Below are 14169 nucleotides of genomic sequence, written 5' to 3'. Positions count from 1 at the left end.
GGAAGTGCCAGTAAATATTTTTGACTGAAGTCGTTGTTTGCAAATATGACCGCATATGTTCAAAAAGGTTTTTTAAAAGTATGCTGAGACATATTTACAAGTAAATATTTTTGACTGAAGTCGTCGGAAACGTGTTTGCAAATATGACCGCATATGTTCAAATAGTTTTTTTAAAGTATGTTCAAACATGAGGATGTATTTTCTAATTCTATTCTCAATGCTAAACGCGTGTATTTTTTTTCCCATAATGCTATGGGGTATACTCATCAACATGGGAACAAAAGTCATTTCCTAGCATTTAGCCTACAAGTTTGTTTGAACATATTTGCAAGTATTTTCGAAAATATTGTAAATATCGATTCGCACATTTGCACACGTTTTCCCGATAAGCTATGAGGTATACTCGTCAAAACCCCGTGGCATTCTGGGAAAAAAAATGCTATATAACCTTCAAGAATGTTTGATCACATTTGCAAATATTTCTGACGTATTTGTACTGCAAATACACTTGAACGTAAGTGCAAATTCGTTCCAATGAGTTTGCCCATACAAAAATGTTTAATCCGCTTTGGCAACTCCACATTTCTATAATTTATTACACGTGTGTGTATTATCATTATTATGTGGACTATTTGAAGAAACTCGACAAATATTCATAAAAATGAGAACTTTATATGGTAGAATGAAGTTGCAGGGCCCTGTTGTAACGGAAGCGAATGAAGAGCTGGGGGCGGAGCTTTTGTTTGCAAGCTGCTCAGCGATTGGCTGAGGAGCGCTAACGTGTACCTCATTCTGCTCCGGGTCCCTCACATGTGACACTGACATCTGTGTGCGTCTCCTGCACGGTCATGCACCGCTGCTTTCTCCACAAGCCGCTCATCCACGTATGATGGTGCGTTCACTGGCTGTCGGCAAAGCCACGTTTTTCCTGTGAGCAGCCATCGGAGAAAAAGAAAAAAAAAGTTCACTTAAAAGGTAAGTGATTAAGCTGGGCTGTCGTATCATCAGTGTTGTTTTTTTTTTTTTTTTAAACTTAAAAGTGATTGTTTATTCAACGTTTTTTGTCAAGTTCATTCGTTAGATTTCACTTGGCAGGAATTCTATCGGAACATTCAAAATAGTGCAAAAATAGAGCGATGGTTGAAACGGTCGTTTGTTTGGAGTGTTGTTTGTGAGTCTAACCTTGAAATTGACATTATCGCTCAAGCTGAGGATAAGCCGGGCCGACATCGTGCCGTTTTCACACTGCAACTGACTGATTAGATACAGAGGGGATGCGTGCCTGTTTTAATTGGAGACCGACTCAAAAAAAAAAAAAAAAAAAAAAAGTATACACCCTTACAGGAAAACGTACCTGCACCATATTGGTCGTGGTAGAAGTCCAAGCAGTTAAAATTAGAGTCAAAAAATGAAATCCTACAATAAAAAAAATTAGCAGTGGAAGAACTTAGATCGAATAACGAAGCGTCTCGTTATTTGTATAACTTAAGTAAATATTTTGTCAGCCATTGCTCTTTCCAAAAGAAAAAAAAAAATAGTACTTTCACCTTCGGGGATACACGTTATTGTCAAATGTTGTTTGTAGCCCTGACACAATTTAGATTCACTTTCTTTTTTAATGAAAAAGTATTCATTTCCACTTCAATTTTTCTGAGAGTTATTACCACGCATCTTTGTTAAATTATTGATGCAAAGCCTTTTTTTTTCTTTTGTCGTGGGCCACATTACTTATATTACATTTACAGTCATAACAAATAGATGGTTTTTAAATCAAGAATACGAGTTTGTTCAATTATAGTTCAATTTACTGGTTATAATGCTTGCAGTATTGCAGCGTTATCAAATCATTCAATCTCAAAGACAAAATAATGTTTTGGTTTTTTAAATCCAGGATTCAATCAAATAATTTATACTTTTTATTTTTTTTAAAGTGTTTGGCTAAAGGGGGGTCTAAAATGGCTATCTTTCATAGTACTACATTAGCTAATCAAATGTTCGATTACTTTAGATAGCCAAAGGAACTGCTAAAGTAATCAATTACCCAAGGGTAATTTAGTATAGTATTTATTAGTATAATATTTGTCATTTTTAAACCCTGGTTTAAAAATTGAATGTCTATACTCTTAAAACAATGTTTAAAAATAACGTCTTTGGAATTGAATGAGTTAATTTTTTTTGATATAACTGGCCAAGACCTTACAAGTCACATTTTGGTGAATTTCATATTTTTTTCAAAAAATTTTTTTGGGTGTTATTTTCATATATATATATATATATATATATATATATATATATATATATATATATATATATATATATATATATATATATATATATATATATATATATATATATATATATATATATATGAATAAAACACACAAATTAACATGTTTGGTCAGCTTTGGCGGGCCACATAAAACGATGTGGTGGGCCAGATTTGGCCCACACGCCTTAACTTTGACACCAATGTTGCACCTTAACAAACAGAACAATTTGCTCTTCCACTAGATGATAGAAAGCTTTTGAAGCACGCCATGAAATTCTTTGTAACCTAATCTGACGACGTCGTGTACTTGAACGCACCGTGACATCTCTCTGTCCTTCTAGAACCCCCAGACACCGTGACATCTTCATAGACTTGGGCGCAGAAGCAGAATGAAGTCCAAGGGGAAAGCTGTGAAACCATCCAGAAGAACCTGGTCCGACCCGGAGCCAGATCTCGAACCAGACACCGAACCGGAAGCCGTCTCCAGTGAGCAGGAAGACTCCGAGGCCTCTGAAAGGATCGGCTCCTGGAGAGGTTCCTTGAGGAACCGTGAGGGCAAACGGCAAGGGGGGAGCAAAGGTCGCCGGCGCCGCCAACACAGCTCCACCACCAAGGAGCGCAGCATCCGGCGCCTGGAGAGCAACGAGCGGGAACGCCAGCGCATGCACAAACTCAACAACGCCTTCCAAGCGTTACGCGAGGCCATCCCGCACGTCAAGACGGACAAAAAGCTCTCCAAGATTGAGACGCTGACACTGGCAAAGAACTACATCAAAGCCTTGACCTCCATCATCCTGGACATGTCGGGGGACTGCCTCCCCGCCGGCGAGGTCCCGGCCGGGGCCAGCGCCGCCAAACTGCTCCAGTGCTACCAGAAACACCTGGAGGAGGAAGGCGAGGAGGGCCTCACCCAGTACCTCACCCACATGCACACTTTAAGCCAACATAGCTAGCGGAGAAAGAAGCTGCTGGACTTTGATCAGCACGGACTTGGGAGGGGGCGTGGGGGGGTGAAAGCTAGTTCCCGCAGGTGCACTGCTGTCGGATCCAGTGAGGAAGGATGCGTTCTCTCGGAACCGCGTTGATTTTACACCGCAGCTCCTGGAGATGCAAGTATGCTGCCCATCATGTGAAATCGTGGTCCATAACCTTTTTATCACTCAGAAAAAACATTAAAAAAGGAATAATTATTTCCGGTACGGCCGGTGCCATTTGATCCAGGGACCGGTACCGGGCCGCGGACCTGTGGTTGGAGACCCCTAGTGTGAAAGGAAGGGTGAGCTCTTTGGACTGTCCTCTTTTTAACTCATTCAGAACCAACGTTAGACCCTCCTCAAATCCAGGACAGAAAAATTAAACCAAAAAAGAAAAAACAAATAATTACCTGGCATTGGAATTTCTGGATTCCTTAAAAAAAAAAAAAACGTATAAAAACGTTTTTGGGAGTGAACGAGTTCATTTCTTTGCCCGAAAGATGGGAAATCTCCTTTTTCGTGATCATGCCTTTTTGTCAGTTGAAGAAAAAAAAAAAAAACCTGCCAAGCATCACCTTGAGTCATAACTGTAAAATTCAGGAAGAGAACACATGCATTTAAATAAAGTGTTTGCTCGCCATGGTGATGATCCCCCATCCAACCCCAGAACACAACGGACCCGTCTGACTTGTCTGCAAAGATATTGTATCAAGAGTTATGATATTTGTCATGTCCCGAAGCGAGATATTATACTGAACATGAGCTATCAATAAAACATGTATTTATTGACTGGTACTTAATCATGCACTACATGTATAGAATGCACCTCATAACAGTAATATTTCTATATAGGATACTATTGTATTTTTTTTTCCAAATATGTGCAAAATATTCTAAATAATCTGTAAACATAACAGTCAAATTCCTATATGGATATTTGATATAAAAATATTTTTTCCCCAGTAAGCCCAGTAAAGGAATGAAATCCAGTGAAAATTTCCCGATTATACATTGCACATGCTCCAAAAACAATAATAATCAAAATATCTAAAAACAAACACTAGACAGCATCTTGTTGAGGGTAAGAAGTAACCACCATGGAAATGAGACACTTATGAAGTGAAGGATTTGGAGGGTGGTGACGAGCGACCCACCCATCGTAATGACTTTGTTTATTTAACTCTTTACACAATTAAAAACTTAAGAACTGTGCTTAAGGGTGTTTGTCTTAACTTCAAAAGGTGTCCCGTAAGACATGCTGGCTGCTTCTGACACATTTCAAAACTTAGTTTGTGTCACTTCGCAGCACCCGACCACCAATAAAAATAAAAAAATACAGTGTGACCTCGTTTTTCGCAGCTAACTGAGACAAAAAATTAAAGCGCGTTAAGTGAATCCCGCAATCGCACGTACATAAATAAAAAAGTGTGAAATGTGTTTTAATAAAACCTTGCCTTCTTTTACAACACGCGGTGCGCCAGAGCATTTTGAGCCGCCGCTAACTCTCCCCGCATCCTCCAAGCACGACACCCTCTCACCCATTCCTCACAATGCAAGTTTTCTTACACCTGCGTTGTCGTTCCCTCAAGCATTCGCTCACACCCCCTTTCCCACATTTATGTCTCCGCACATCTCTTTCACTCACAGCCACAAAAGTCGTAAAAAGTTATTCCCGAACACCACAATGTCATGCAATGACTGCGTCGATAACCAAAGACAAACAGTGCTTTAGTTTTACGCAAAAGTGCCTTCATTTTCGTCTGAACAAGACCCAAAGACAAACAGTGGTTTCCTTTTAAGCAATAGTGCCTTCATTTGCGGCTGAACAAGGCCGAGTATTAACAGGCTGTTAGACTCCTTCAAACTCCGGCGCTTCTGTAAAGTGACGGTCTTCTGAATAGCCGCAAAAAGTGAGGCGCGAAGTGGCGAGGGAACACTGTATACAATACACAGCGTGACATCAGAGGAGGAATCTCAGCATTCTACAAATTACCCGAAGCATTTAAGTTCTGCTTTTTTTGTTTCATACAGAATACTACACACTTCTCTATACAGGATCAATAAACATCTCTACCACGGTACAAAACTTGCTGAAATGTGGATGAAGATAAGAAAAAAAAACGTATATATATATATATATATATATATATATATATATATATATATATATATATATATATATGGGAACTGTGGAGCTACTATTTGTGCTACAGAAGAAAGAAAAGTCCCACAAAGGCAGAGAGAAAATAGGATGACTATGTGAAGGTTTGTGTGTACAGTAATCGCACGTTTAAAAACATGGCCGACGAGTGTCACAACATCACCTAAAGTTGACGTTAAGTTTTTTTGCCTGTCACAGTCTAGCTCTGTTCAGAAGTATCTGCAGGAGCGGGGAAGCAGAACCGGGGCGGCTCCATGGTATTCCCTCGAACTGTGATGTGCTCCCATCCGCCCTAGGTGACAAAAGAAGAGCGAAAAATAAATAAAAATCATATTCTGACATCCTATTTAATGCAATGCGTTTTTTTTTTTTAATAAAACGTTTTTAGTTTTTTTCATATTTTTTTTTAGTCTAGAAATTCAATACAATTTTCCATATATATAAATATATATATTTTTTCATATATAAAAAAACCCAAAAAACGTTGAATATATACATAGTACATATTTTGTGTTGTGCTTGAAGTGGGTCTAAAATAAGATAATAGTGAATTATAATGTGTGTAAACATTGCTTTTCAAAGCCAAACCCAATTTTTGCATCCCAATGTCAACAGGTTGTTAAGTCTTACTATTTTTCCAGTTTTGTTTTGGGTTTTTTTTTGCATTTGAATCTAGAATCATTTGGGTTCATGAAACCTCACTTTATTCCTGATAAATAAAGCCAAATGTGTTCATTACCCCAATGCCGTAATCCCACGACTGGCCTTTGGGCTCCAAAGGATGGATCCCAAGTCGGTGGCACACTGTCCCGCGACTCAGACTCTGACTTCCCTGGACCTTATCGGCTATGATCCAAACCTAAAATCAGAACGCAGCGTGAGTCATCTTCCGACTGCCGTTACACAAAAAGTTTGACAAAAGTACAGTAAAGTTCAATTATAGTGTTATTTTTTTATCATTGGCCTTCTATCTTCCGTTATGAAACCTAAATAACAAGAACACAAATATTTGTGGAATTCTGGTACCAACCTGGTCAAAAGGCCCAACGGTAACCTTGCGTACATTGTTAGAAACATACTCCCATGAGGAGCCCTGAGGGTAACTGGGGGTCAAACCCTTCCGGTACCATAAGTTATCTAACCGGGATAAAATAAGCAAAGAATTAAAAGTAAAATCCATAAAAAAATGCCATATGCGGTAAATATGTAAACAAATTCCTCACCATTGTCATCAACGGCATAGACTGATGTTCTTCCAACCGACACCTGCTTCAGCTTCTGTTTGCTTGGGGAAGGGATGTGGTACCAACACTCACCTGCAGAGGGAGACAAAACACAAATTATATCATTAATATTCAGACTACAAAAATAGCGTAAATATTCAAATCTGTCCATTTTCGACCCCTAAATTCCCTCCACCAACCTGCGGGAGTCTCAGGAGAAACGGATCCCCTAAAAAAGGCAGAACCATCCCTGGCGATAGCCCAAACTTGGCTCGCAGCCCCGATGGAAATCGATTTAAAGGGCTGATCGGTCCCCACGTGAAGCCACGAGGTTCCCTTCAGAATGAAAACAATGCTTTTAAATGTTGTCATTAAAAAAAAATAATAATAATAATCTTCCTTTCTCACAGCAGGAGTGAGTGCAGTGACTCCCAGTCGACAGAGCACGTCTCCCTTGCTGCTGATGGCCCAAACGGGTACCAGATCCGCGCCAGTACCGAGGCTGCACGGCAGGATGGTCACGTCGCTCAGTTGAATGGGCGGGACTTCCTGCCAGGGACCTGTGGTGGTCAGCTTGCATTTCCTGTTCAAAAGAACGTTTTGTTACTGACCAGTAACCACTGCTGTTCAAGAATATACATCAATTGTTCTAGCCTTTTTTTTTATTTTATTTTTGAATTATGTAACAATGTTTCATTTCTGGCTCACCTGTCACAAAATTACATCTGACAAAGTGCATCTGTAGAAAACTTCAAAGGCATACACCCTTTCGCAAAATTGCCACTATGACATGATTTAGCTCCATGTTCCAATTAATTTGCTCTTGATTTGAAAATAAAAAATACTGTTTGGCGGCATTGAAAAGCATTTAATTACACTTCCTGATACTTGTCACGTAATTCCACGTTTTAAAGACTACCTGGCCCATCTCCTGCGTCGAACAAAGTCCTTCATGGTTTTCTGGCCATGGTACCATCTGCATGAAAAATTGTAAATAAATCCCTGTCACTAGCTAGTCGCTTGAACTCAAAACGACTCCTGAAACTCACGCTGGGAAATCAGCAGCATACTGCCAACCCTCTCGGTCCGTCCCGCCGGAGACGCCGTAGTCGATGGCCCAATCGGACACCTGAAGACAACCATTAAGTTAGGACGGTGTCCGTCCATTCGCTGCCCGGTAAATAAATGAGCTAATGTACGTACCCATGTCCACTGAGGGGATGGAGGCTTGGTGCTTGTCTTTGTGCGTTCGTGCAAACCTGAGGCGTCACTCCACATGTAGCGGTCGGTGGGAAGCCGCCTAAATGCATTTCGGAATCAAACGGGATTATTGTAAATACTTACAGACAATATAGAAACAAATATTGCCAAGCCAGCACTGTACCTGCTGGTGTAGCCAGTGACAGGGTTCCATCTTTGGTTCTCATAGATGTAGACGCTCTTGACATCAGTCTGTGTGTAAACGTGGTCGTTGTAAATCGTTCCGCCGTAGCCGCCGGCATAGACCCAAGCGTTGTGGTCGTAACCGATCCCCCAAACGATTCCGACACTGTTGGATTCCACCATACGCAGGTGACCTCCAATTTGACGCCAGAACCTGCAAGAACAGGAAAAGTCCTCATTCAAATTATAAAGAAAAAAAAATACTGTAATCCTCAACTTTTTTCTCATGATTTGAGCCCTGCAGTTTACTATTTGGATTGTTTACATCTGGTCGCATGGCGTGGGGTACGGCATGGCCTCAAGGTTGGGGGTGGGTTCGCTGACAAAGATGTCTCCTTTACAGGTGATGGACCAGATGGCTTGTTTTGAAGGAGGACCCTGAATGCCTCTGGAGTCGCAGCATGATGAGCTCAAGAGTGTCAGCTGGAGGTAGGACAACGTAGGATTCGAAAAACCATTCAATGTTAAACGCGGATCATGTTAGCAAGACTTTCGGAGTCCGTCGAGAAGGTCTTCCTACCCAATCGTGCATCTCCTCTTCTGTGGCAGCCGCCACTCGAATGGGCCACCTCTTTTTGGTTCGCTCGGGTGTGTAAATGGCAAAAGTGTGTTTGTCGTCATTGAGCACAGGCACCAGGATTGTCAGCTCGTTGATGAAGGCGTGCAGGTACTGCAGTGGGAAATTAACAACCGCATTAACCCTTGAGCAGTATTTTGACCAATCAAATGCACTTTCCATTTAAGAGTGGTTCATTATGACTGCCCTTATTGCCCTATTCCAGTTTTTGTTTTATTGCCTACTTTATTATTTGCTCGATTATGTAGTCTGCTCAGGGAAGTGACCAGAATAAGAAAATCATCGTGTAGTATTACTATGCATATGACAATAAAACTCTTGAATCTTGACAAAGAAGCAAACACCCAAAAATGACTAACCTTCTTCTCCTCGTGGTAGCTATAATAGACGAAAATGATGCCGTCCTTATTGCCCTCTGGTCCTGAGAACTGCTCAAGCGCAAAGTGAACGTCGACCCACTTGTGGGGCTTCCAGTCTCTCCACCATTGCATCGTACCCTTCTTTACCCACACACACTAACATGGAGAACGTAAGAAACACATCCGAGTATGGACGCCATGAAGTTCTGCAGGCCTCCTTACCTGCTCTATGGCTTGTTCATAATGTCGGAAATCATCCACCTCCCTCTTGCTCCTCTCACTGAGTTGTTCCAAGATTTGTTTCCGCCAGGTGGCCTCCTGGCCTGGTGTGACCGACAGGCTCAAGGACTGGAAGGACTGGGCTAATACTGGGGAGGATTAAAAAAATATCAGAAGATAAATGAATAACGAGAGATGGGGGAAAAAAATGCTTCAATGGCTCGGCTGTTTGACCCACGTGAGGCGTTCGAGGTGCTGTGGAACCAGTTCAGTTGGGAGTGACTGTCCACGGAGCAGCCCCCACCACTGACCCACGCCCACAGCGGGTGACCATCTACCCCATAAGGTTCCTCCATGGCGAGGGAATATGTGGCCACAGACGACAGGCTGCAGGTGTCTGCATTGTCGGACAAAATCCCAGTCTGGGCCTGCTGGCTTTGCGCCACCTCCAGATCCACATTACTCCACTTGGGGTCAACGGGGTCACCCGGAGTGCGACTATCTCCTTCCTCAGGGATGCTCTCTTCCTGTGGGACAGCAGTAGAAGCTGGCTCCTTGTCAGAAACCAGCTGAGAGATGAAGCTATCGCTTGTGACTTTTGGAATGTGAGCTTTGGGGGCGTCAACTTTCTGCTCAGAAGATTCTAGATTGGAACAGCTGACTTCATCCGTGGATACTTTTTCTTGATCGGACTCCATGTCGCTCACGGACGGAGGATGCAACTCACTGAAGTAACAGCCAGCACTGTCCCACGGAGGAACATCGTCACGAAGAAGAAATTTGACTTGTAAAAAGATCTTAGCCTGCGTCCTCACCTCTGCTGACTGCTGGCGCTGGAATGAGGTCGCTCGCCATCTCGGACGGCAGTGAGCGCCCGCCATGTTTTCCCGCTCAGTTCACTCGACGTCACGCCCTGGCGGAGGTACACGGCCCGGTCCTCGCTACCAATAGCCCACACCTGTGTGATAACAGCGTACATTTTAATAACGCTAATCAAAAAGAGCTTTTACGCAACTGTTTGCGTCGTGGTCGTTTGTAGTGGACCTGATCGTTGAGTCCGACGTTGATCACGACCATTTCGCCGACCATGCTGATCCAGCCGGAGCCACGGGGATTGTGGGGGTTGACGCCACGCCGGAACCACACCTGTTAAAGCATTGGACCAGTTTAAACCTTTAACTAAGCCAAACAAAAAATATTCTTTAACACTTGTCCAGTATTTTGGAGGAATTCTTCTGTATTCTACTTGCAGTATTTGAGTGTGATAACTAGTGCTCGTGCAATGTTGAAATTTGACATGTCGTCACCATTTGGGTGAAATTTCAGCTCCTTGGTGTCTTTTTTCAGTGCTTTGATGTAAAATTCAAAGGATTGGACAAAGTATTCAACAAATCCAGCGGGTGGCGCTAGTGCTGGCCCAAATGTTCTGCACTGTTTGTGGTTAGCATGTCTGCCTCATAATTGAAAATTGCGTTGACATGTTTATGCTTATGCAGGTTTAGTTCAGGTATTCCGACTCCCCTGATTGGTTCATTGCGTTTATGGAAAAATGAAGCTTCACGATGCAAATGTGATTTTTTTTTTTAAATCTTTCAATGGTGCTCTTGTTTTGGAGATAAATACTAGTGCAGTCGAAATCTAGCAAACTTCCACTGCATCAAATCAAGAAGTGTCCAAAAAGTCCTTCACAAAGCTTCATTTGTTCATCACTATCTGCCACATGTGCTTTGTGATTGGCTGCTGACCAATCTAAGGTATAAAATGGATAAGTATCCAATCGTATGTGTGTTTATATCCAAACTGTGAGCTGGGTTGTCCAGTAAACAATTTCTTGCATTGTGCACCCCCATCTAAGGATCACTAAATTCAGTTCTCCATTTGTCCCAGTAGACTAAATCTGAAAGAACAATGAAAGCTCGTTGGACTTACTTTGTTATCTTTGGTCAGAGCCCAGACAGCATTAACTCCGACTGCCACATGCATCACTCCTACATCTGGACTGGGAGAGTCCACCACAGACCAAGAGCTACCTGGATAGAAGAAAATAGGAGTCCCAAAAACAGAAATGTAAAGTTGATACCAACAATCGTACCTTTGGGATTGTCTCGATTGACGCCCTCCCTGACAATGAGCTGGCCTTCCCACAGCACAGCCCAAACCAGTTCCCCGGGACCGCAACTGATCTGGACCACCTCCCCAGGGACGGAGATGTCATTCCACCAAGAACCTTCAGGATTGTGATGGTAGATTCCTTCTCTGAACCACACCTGAGAGAGAAGATGAGTGTCATGCGACCTTAGCTGTTTAAAGGACAGGAAGTGAGAGGTTGTACCTTCCCCTGTAGCGATACGGCCCACAGTGAGAGGAGGCCAGGGGGTTCCTCGGTTATCTCCCACCCCCCACAGCTGATGTCACTGAAGGGATCTTGCAGAGAAGTCTTCTGGGAGGGGATCTATCAGGAAAAGAGATGCAGGTGAATATCTGGAGGTTAAGGTGCACACAACAGATGCAGTGCAATATTATGCTTTATTTAAGTTAAAATTGGTTCTTATGCTAGTTTTCTATGTATTTCTTTTCGAAATGCTCAATTGATTATTTGTCCAGTGCTATGTAAAAATTAAAAAATGTCACTAAGTTCTAATGTTACAGTTCTCAAATGCCTGTTTTTTCACATTTCTTCCAATACGATGTACAGCAATATCAAAATAAATATATCTGAAAAAAGGTCTTTTATTTTGTTGATAGATTTTTTTTTATATTAACTTTTAGTTTTTTTTATTAGGTTTTGTTACTAGATTTTATCGGCAGAATTTATTCTCATTGCAATTGTAGTTATAATAATAAAAACCTTTCGCGCCACCCCCCCCATTCACCGTGCCGACTATAAATACAATCATTATCTATAAATTATATAAATAGACCCAAAACTAACTCCTTTTAACATTAAACAAAAGAAAAATACAATATACATGAACTTTCAACACCTGGTAACGATTTATTTTTTAACAGTGTTTATACAGGTTATACGTTAGTCTCAAACTGAAAAAAAAAACAAAAACATTGAAATAAAAAAATATAATGGGCCCCAACCCATTATATGAGAAGGATTGACTATTATTTGCTCATATACCTCAGCCCAAGAGTCCGTGGCTTTATATCTCCTGTGACGGAGCCATCGCCTGCGACGGACACAGGAGTTCCATTTTTTGTCCTTGCTGTAAACAGCTGGAAAGTCAATGGAGTAAGTCCATCCCTGTAGAACACATCCATCATAAGAAACAGTCAGGATGAAAAAAAAAAGGACAAAATAGAAAGGAACTCACCTCTTTCTCCGTGGGTTCCCCCTCAAAGTTCTCATCCACGTACCAGTCACCCTCCCACTCCCAGCTACTGGACGGGAGCTGGAAACTTGAAGGAGGCTGGTGCTGCAAACCGGTGACATCACTCCACGGCCAGCGGTCGCTTGGCAACAAGCGCTCGGAGAACCCATCTACAGGATTCCATCGCTGACAAGACAAACAGACGGGGCTGTGAATTGACTTTTTCACACCGGGTACAGATTTCTGCAAAAACCAACTTGATTCTCATAGGTTTCTTCCTGGAAGCGTATGTGCACGTCAGAGGCGTGGACGTTCAGGTAGATCTTGTTGTCGCAAGCGATGCCCCAGCAGCACTGCTGAGCGGCGGCCACCCGCTTAAACGCCAACTGAGCAGAGTCGCAACATCGCTCCCACTGCTGGCCGGCGGTGGACAGGCTGAAGACCCGTCCATGCACATCCACTGCCCAAAGCCGGGAGGTGGGCATGACTGCACCGGGGACCATAAACTGGACCTTTGTGAGAAGAAGAATCAACTGTTGGTAAAATTCAAGTTGACAACTTTTGCTTTGCAGCTTCTATCGTTCGAGGAGTTTCTTTGTTGACGCTAACAGCATGGCTGTGACTAGAGAGGTGCTCATTTACAAAAGCACAAGCAATATGATTACTATCGTGTATTCGCAAAATAAAGTTTAGTTTGTGCAAAGAAACAGACATGAATGCAATTGGTCCATTGATACCAGTGATTCATTACGTATTATTAATATATATAATATTTGGCGGTCATCTAGCGTCACCTGTACAACTATGGCATTAAATTATTGGAAATTAAAATGTTTATTTGTTTAAGGATTGCGCTTGTATTTATATTTGCACGAAAACGTGTATGCATGTGTATCTGTTAAAGACGCAAACGTAATAAATATTTAATACAGACATCTTCCTTTCTTCAAAGGAAACTTAAACGTTGCATTTTTCCACAGTATTACTACCATGCATATTGAATATGATTCGTCCAGTTTTGTACCAAGAAACATCCCATTCATATGTTGTCCTCTAAAATGTACTATTTTGTGATAATAAGAAAGCAAAGCCCACAACGTGATAGTACTTAAAATGTTTGGTCGCTATGGTGACAAACGCGATTAAACTAGCGACAGACGGAGCGTTTTATGCGTCATTTTTTTTAGATATTAGCAATTTGATGTGTTTGCATCTTTGCATCTCTGTTTGCAAATTACAAAACCGTTTGTAAATTCTATTTAGCGTTGGATTACAAGCTTAACCTCCTCAAATAACACGTAAGCAACACCACAGTGTACCCACCTCAAAATTTCACTCATCAACCGTCACGGATAAAACTTCCACTCCAAGAATCCCTCGAAGAATTAAGATCAAGATGCAGAAAAGAAACCATCGATATTGATCGTTGCTATGATTATAATGACAAACACCTTCAGTCTGTGCAAACCCGGAAGCGCTGGTCTGTTTCTTCTTTCTCATTGGTTGCTTCAATGGTGCTGCTCGTATATGACGGTGGCATCCAGCAGAGGCCGCTGTTGCCCGATGTTTCACAGTCGAGAGCGTAAATACTTTTTACGTGGCGCTACTCGTATTTGGTGGCATC

The 14169-nt window shown here is 41.9% G+C and overlaps 2 protein-coding genes across 2 annotated transcripts; one reads left to right on the top strand and one right to left on the bottom strand.

Moving 5' to 3' along the window:
• The first annotated feature begins 801 nt into the window (after positions 1–801).
• bhlha15 (basic helix-loop-helix family, member a15) lies at positions 802–4455 on the top strand. The gene is made up of 2 exons (XM_088439384.1): positions 802–975; positions 2611–4455. Exon 2 carries the CDS (start codon positions 2659–2661, stop codon positions 3220–3222), a length of 564 nt encoding a protein of 187 aa, XP_088295510.1. The 5' UTR covers positions 802–975; positions 2611–2658; the 3' UTR covers positions 3223–4455.
• Positions 4008–14011, bottom strand: tecpr1a (tectonin beta-propeller repeat containing 1a). Its single transcript, XM_088439383.1, has 24 exons — positions 13869–14011; positions 12803–13057; positions 12549–12731; positions 12356–12478; positions 11558–11677; positions 11318–11492; positions 11155–11255; positions 10270–10371; positions 10041–10183; positions 9464–9969; positions 9229–9374; positions 9007–9162; positions 8591–8740; positions 8336–8493; positions 8012–8224; positions 7831–7927; positions 7677–7756; positions 7547–7603; positions 7036–7210; positions 6828–6963; positions 6628–6720; positions 6435–6541; positions 6144–6263; positions 4008–5696 (listed from the first exon to the last, which is right to left on the bottom strand). Exons 2-24 carry the CDS (start codon positions 13046–13048, stop codon positions 5604–5606), a joined length of 3480 nt encoding a protein of 1159 aa, XP_088295509.1. The 5' UTR covers positions 13049–13057; positions 13869–14011; the 3' UTR covers positions 4008–5603.
• Positions 14012–14169: the final 158 nt, after the last annotated feature.

Source organism: Hippichthys cyanospilos, chromosome 17, assembly GCF_059441005.1.
Source record: "Hippichthys cyanospilos isolate Australia breed blue-spotted pipefish chromosome 17, RoL_Hcya_1.0, whole genome shotgun sequence".
Classification (NCBI taxonomy): domain Eukaryota; kingdom Metazoa; phylum Chordata; class Actinopteri; order Syngnathiformes; family Syngnathidae; genus Hippichthys; species Hippichthys cyanospilos.
The sequence above is the reverse complement of the archived record's forward strand: the minus strand, read 5'-3'. Positions and strand labels throughout refer to the sequence as shown.

What these genes read in the sequence shown, in the direction of transcription:
- bhlha15 (XM_088439384.1), top strand. Translation starts at nt 2,659, where the DNA reads ATGAAGTCCAAGGGGAAAGCTGTGAAACCATCCAGAAGAACCTGGTCC.
- tecpr1a (XM_088439383.1), bottom strand. Translation starts at nt 13,048, where the DNA reads ATGGTCCCCGGTGCAGTCATGCCCACCTCCCGGCTTTGGGCAGTGGAT. An exon ending in CATCCCCTCAGTGGACATGG is followed by an intron (nt 7,757 to 7,830) that starts GTACGTACATTA and finishes GGTTGTCTTCAG; the next exon opens with GTGTCCGATTGGGCCATCGA. An exon ending in CCGTTGGGCCTTTTGACCAG is followed by an intron (nt 6,264 to 6,434) that starts GTTGGTACCAGA and finishes TTCTGATTTTAG; the next exon opens with GTTTGGATCATAGCCGATAA.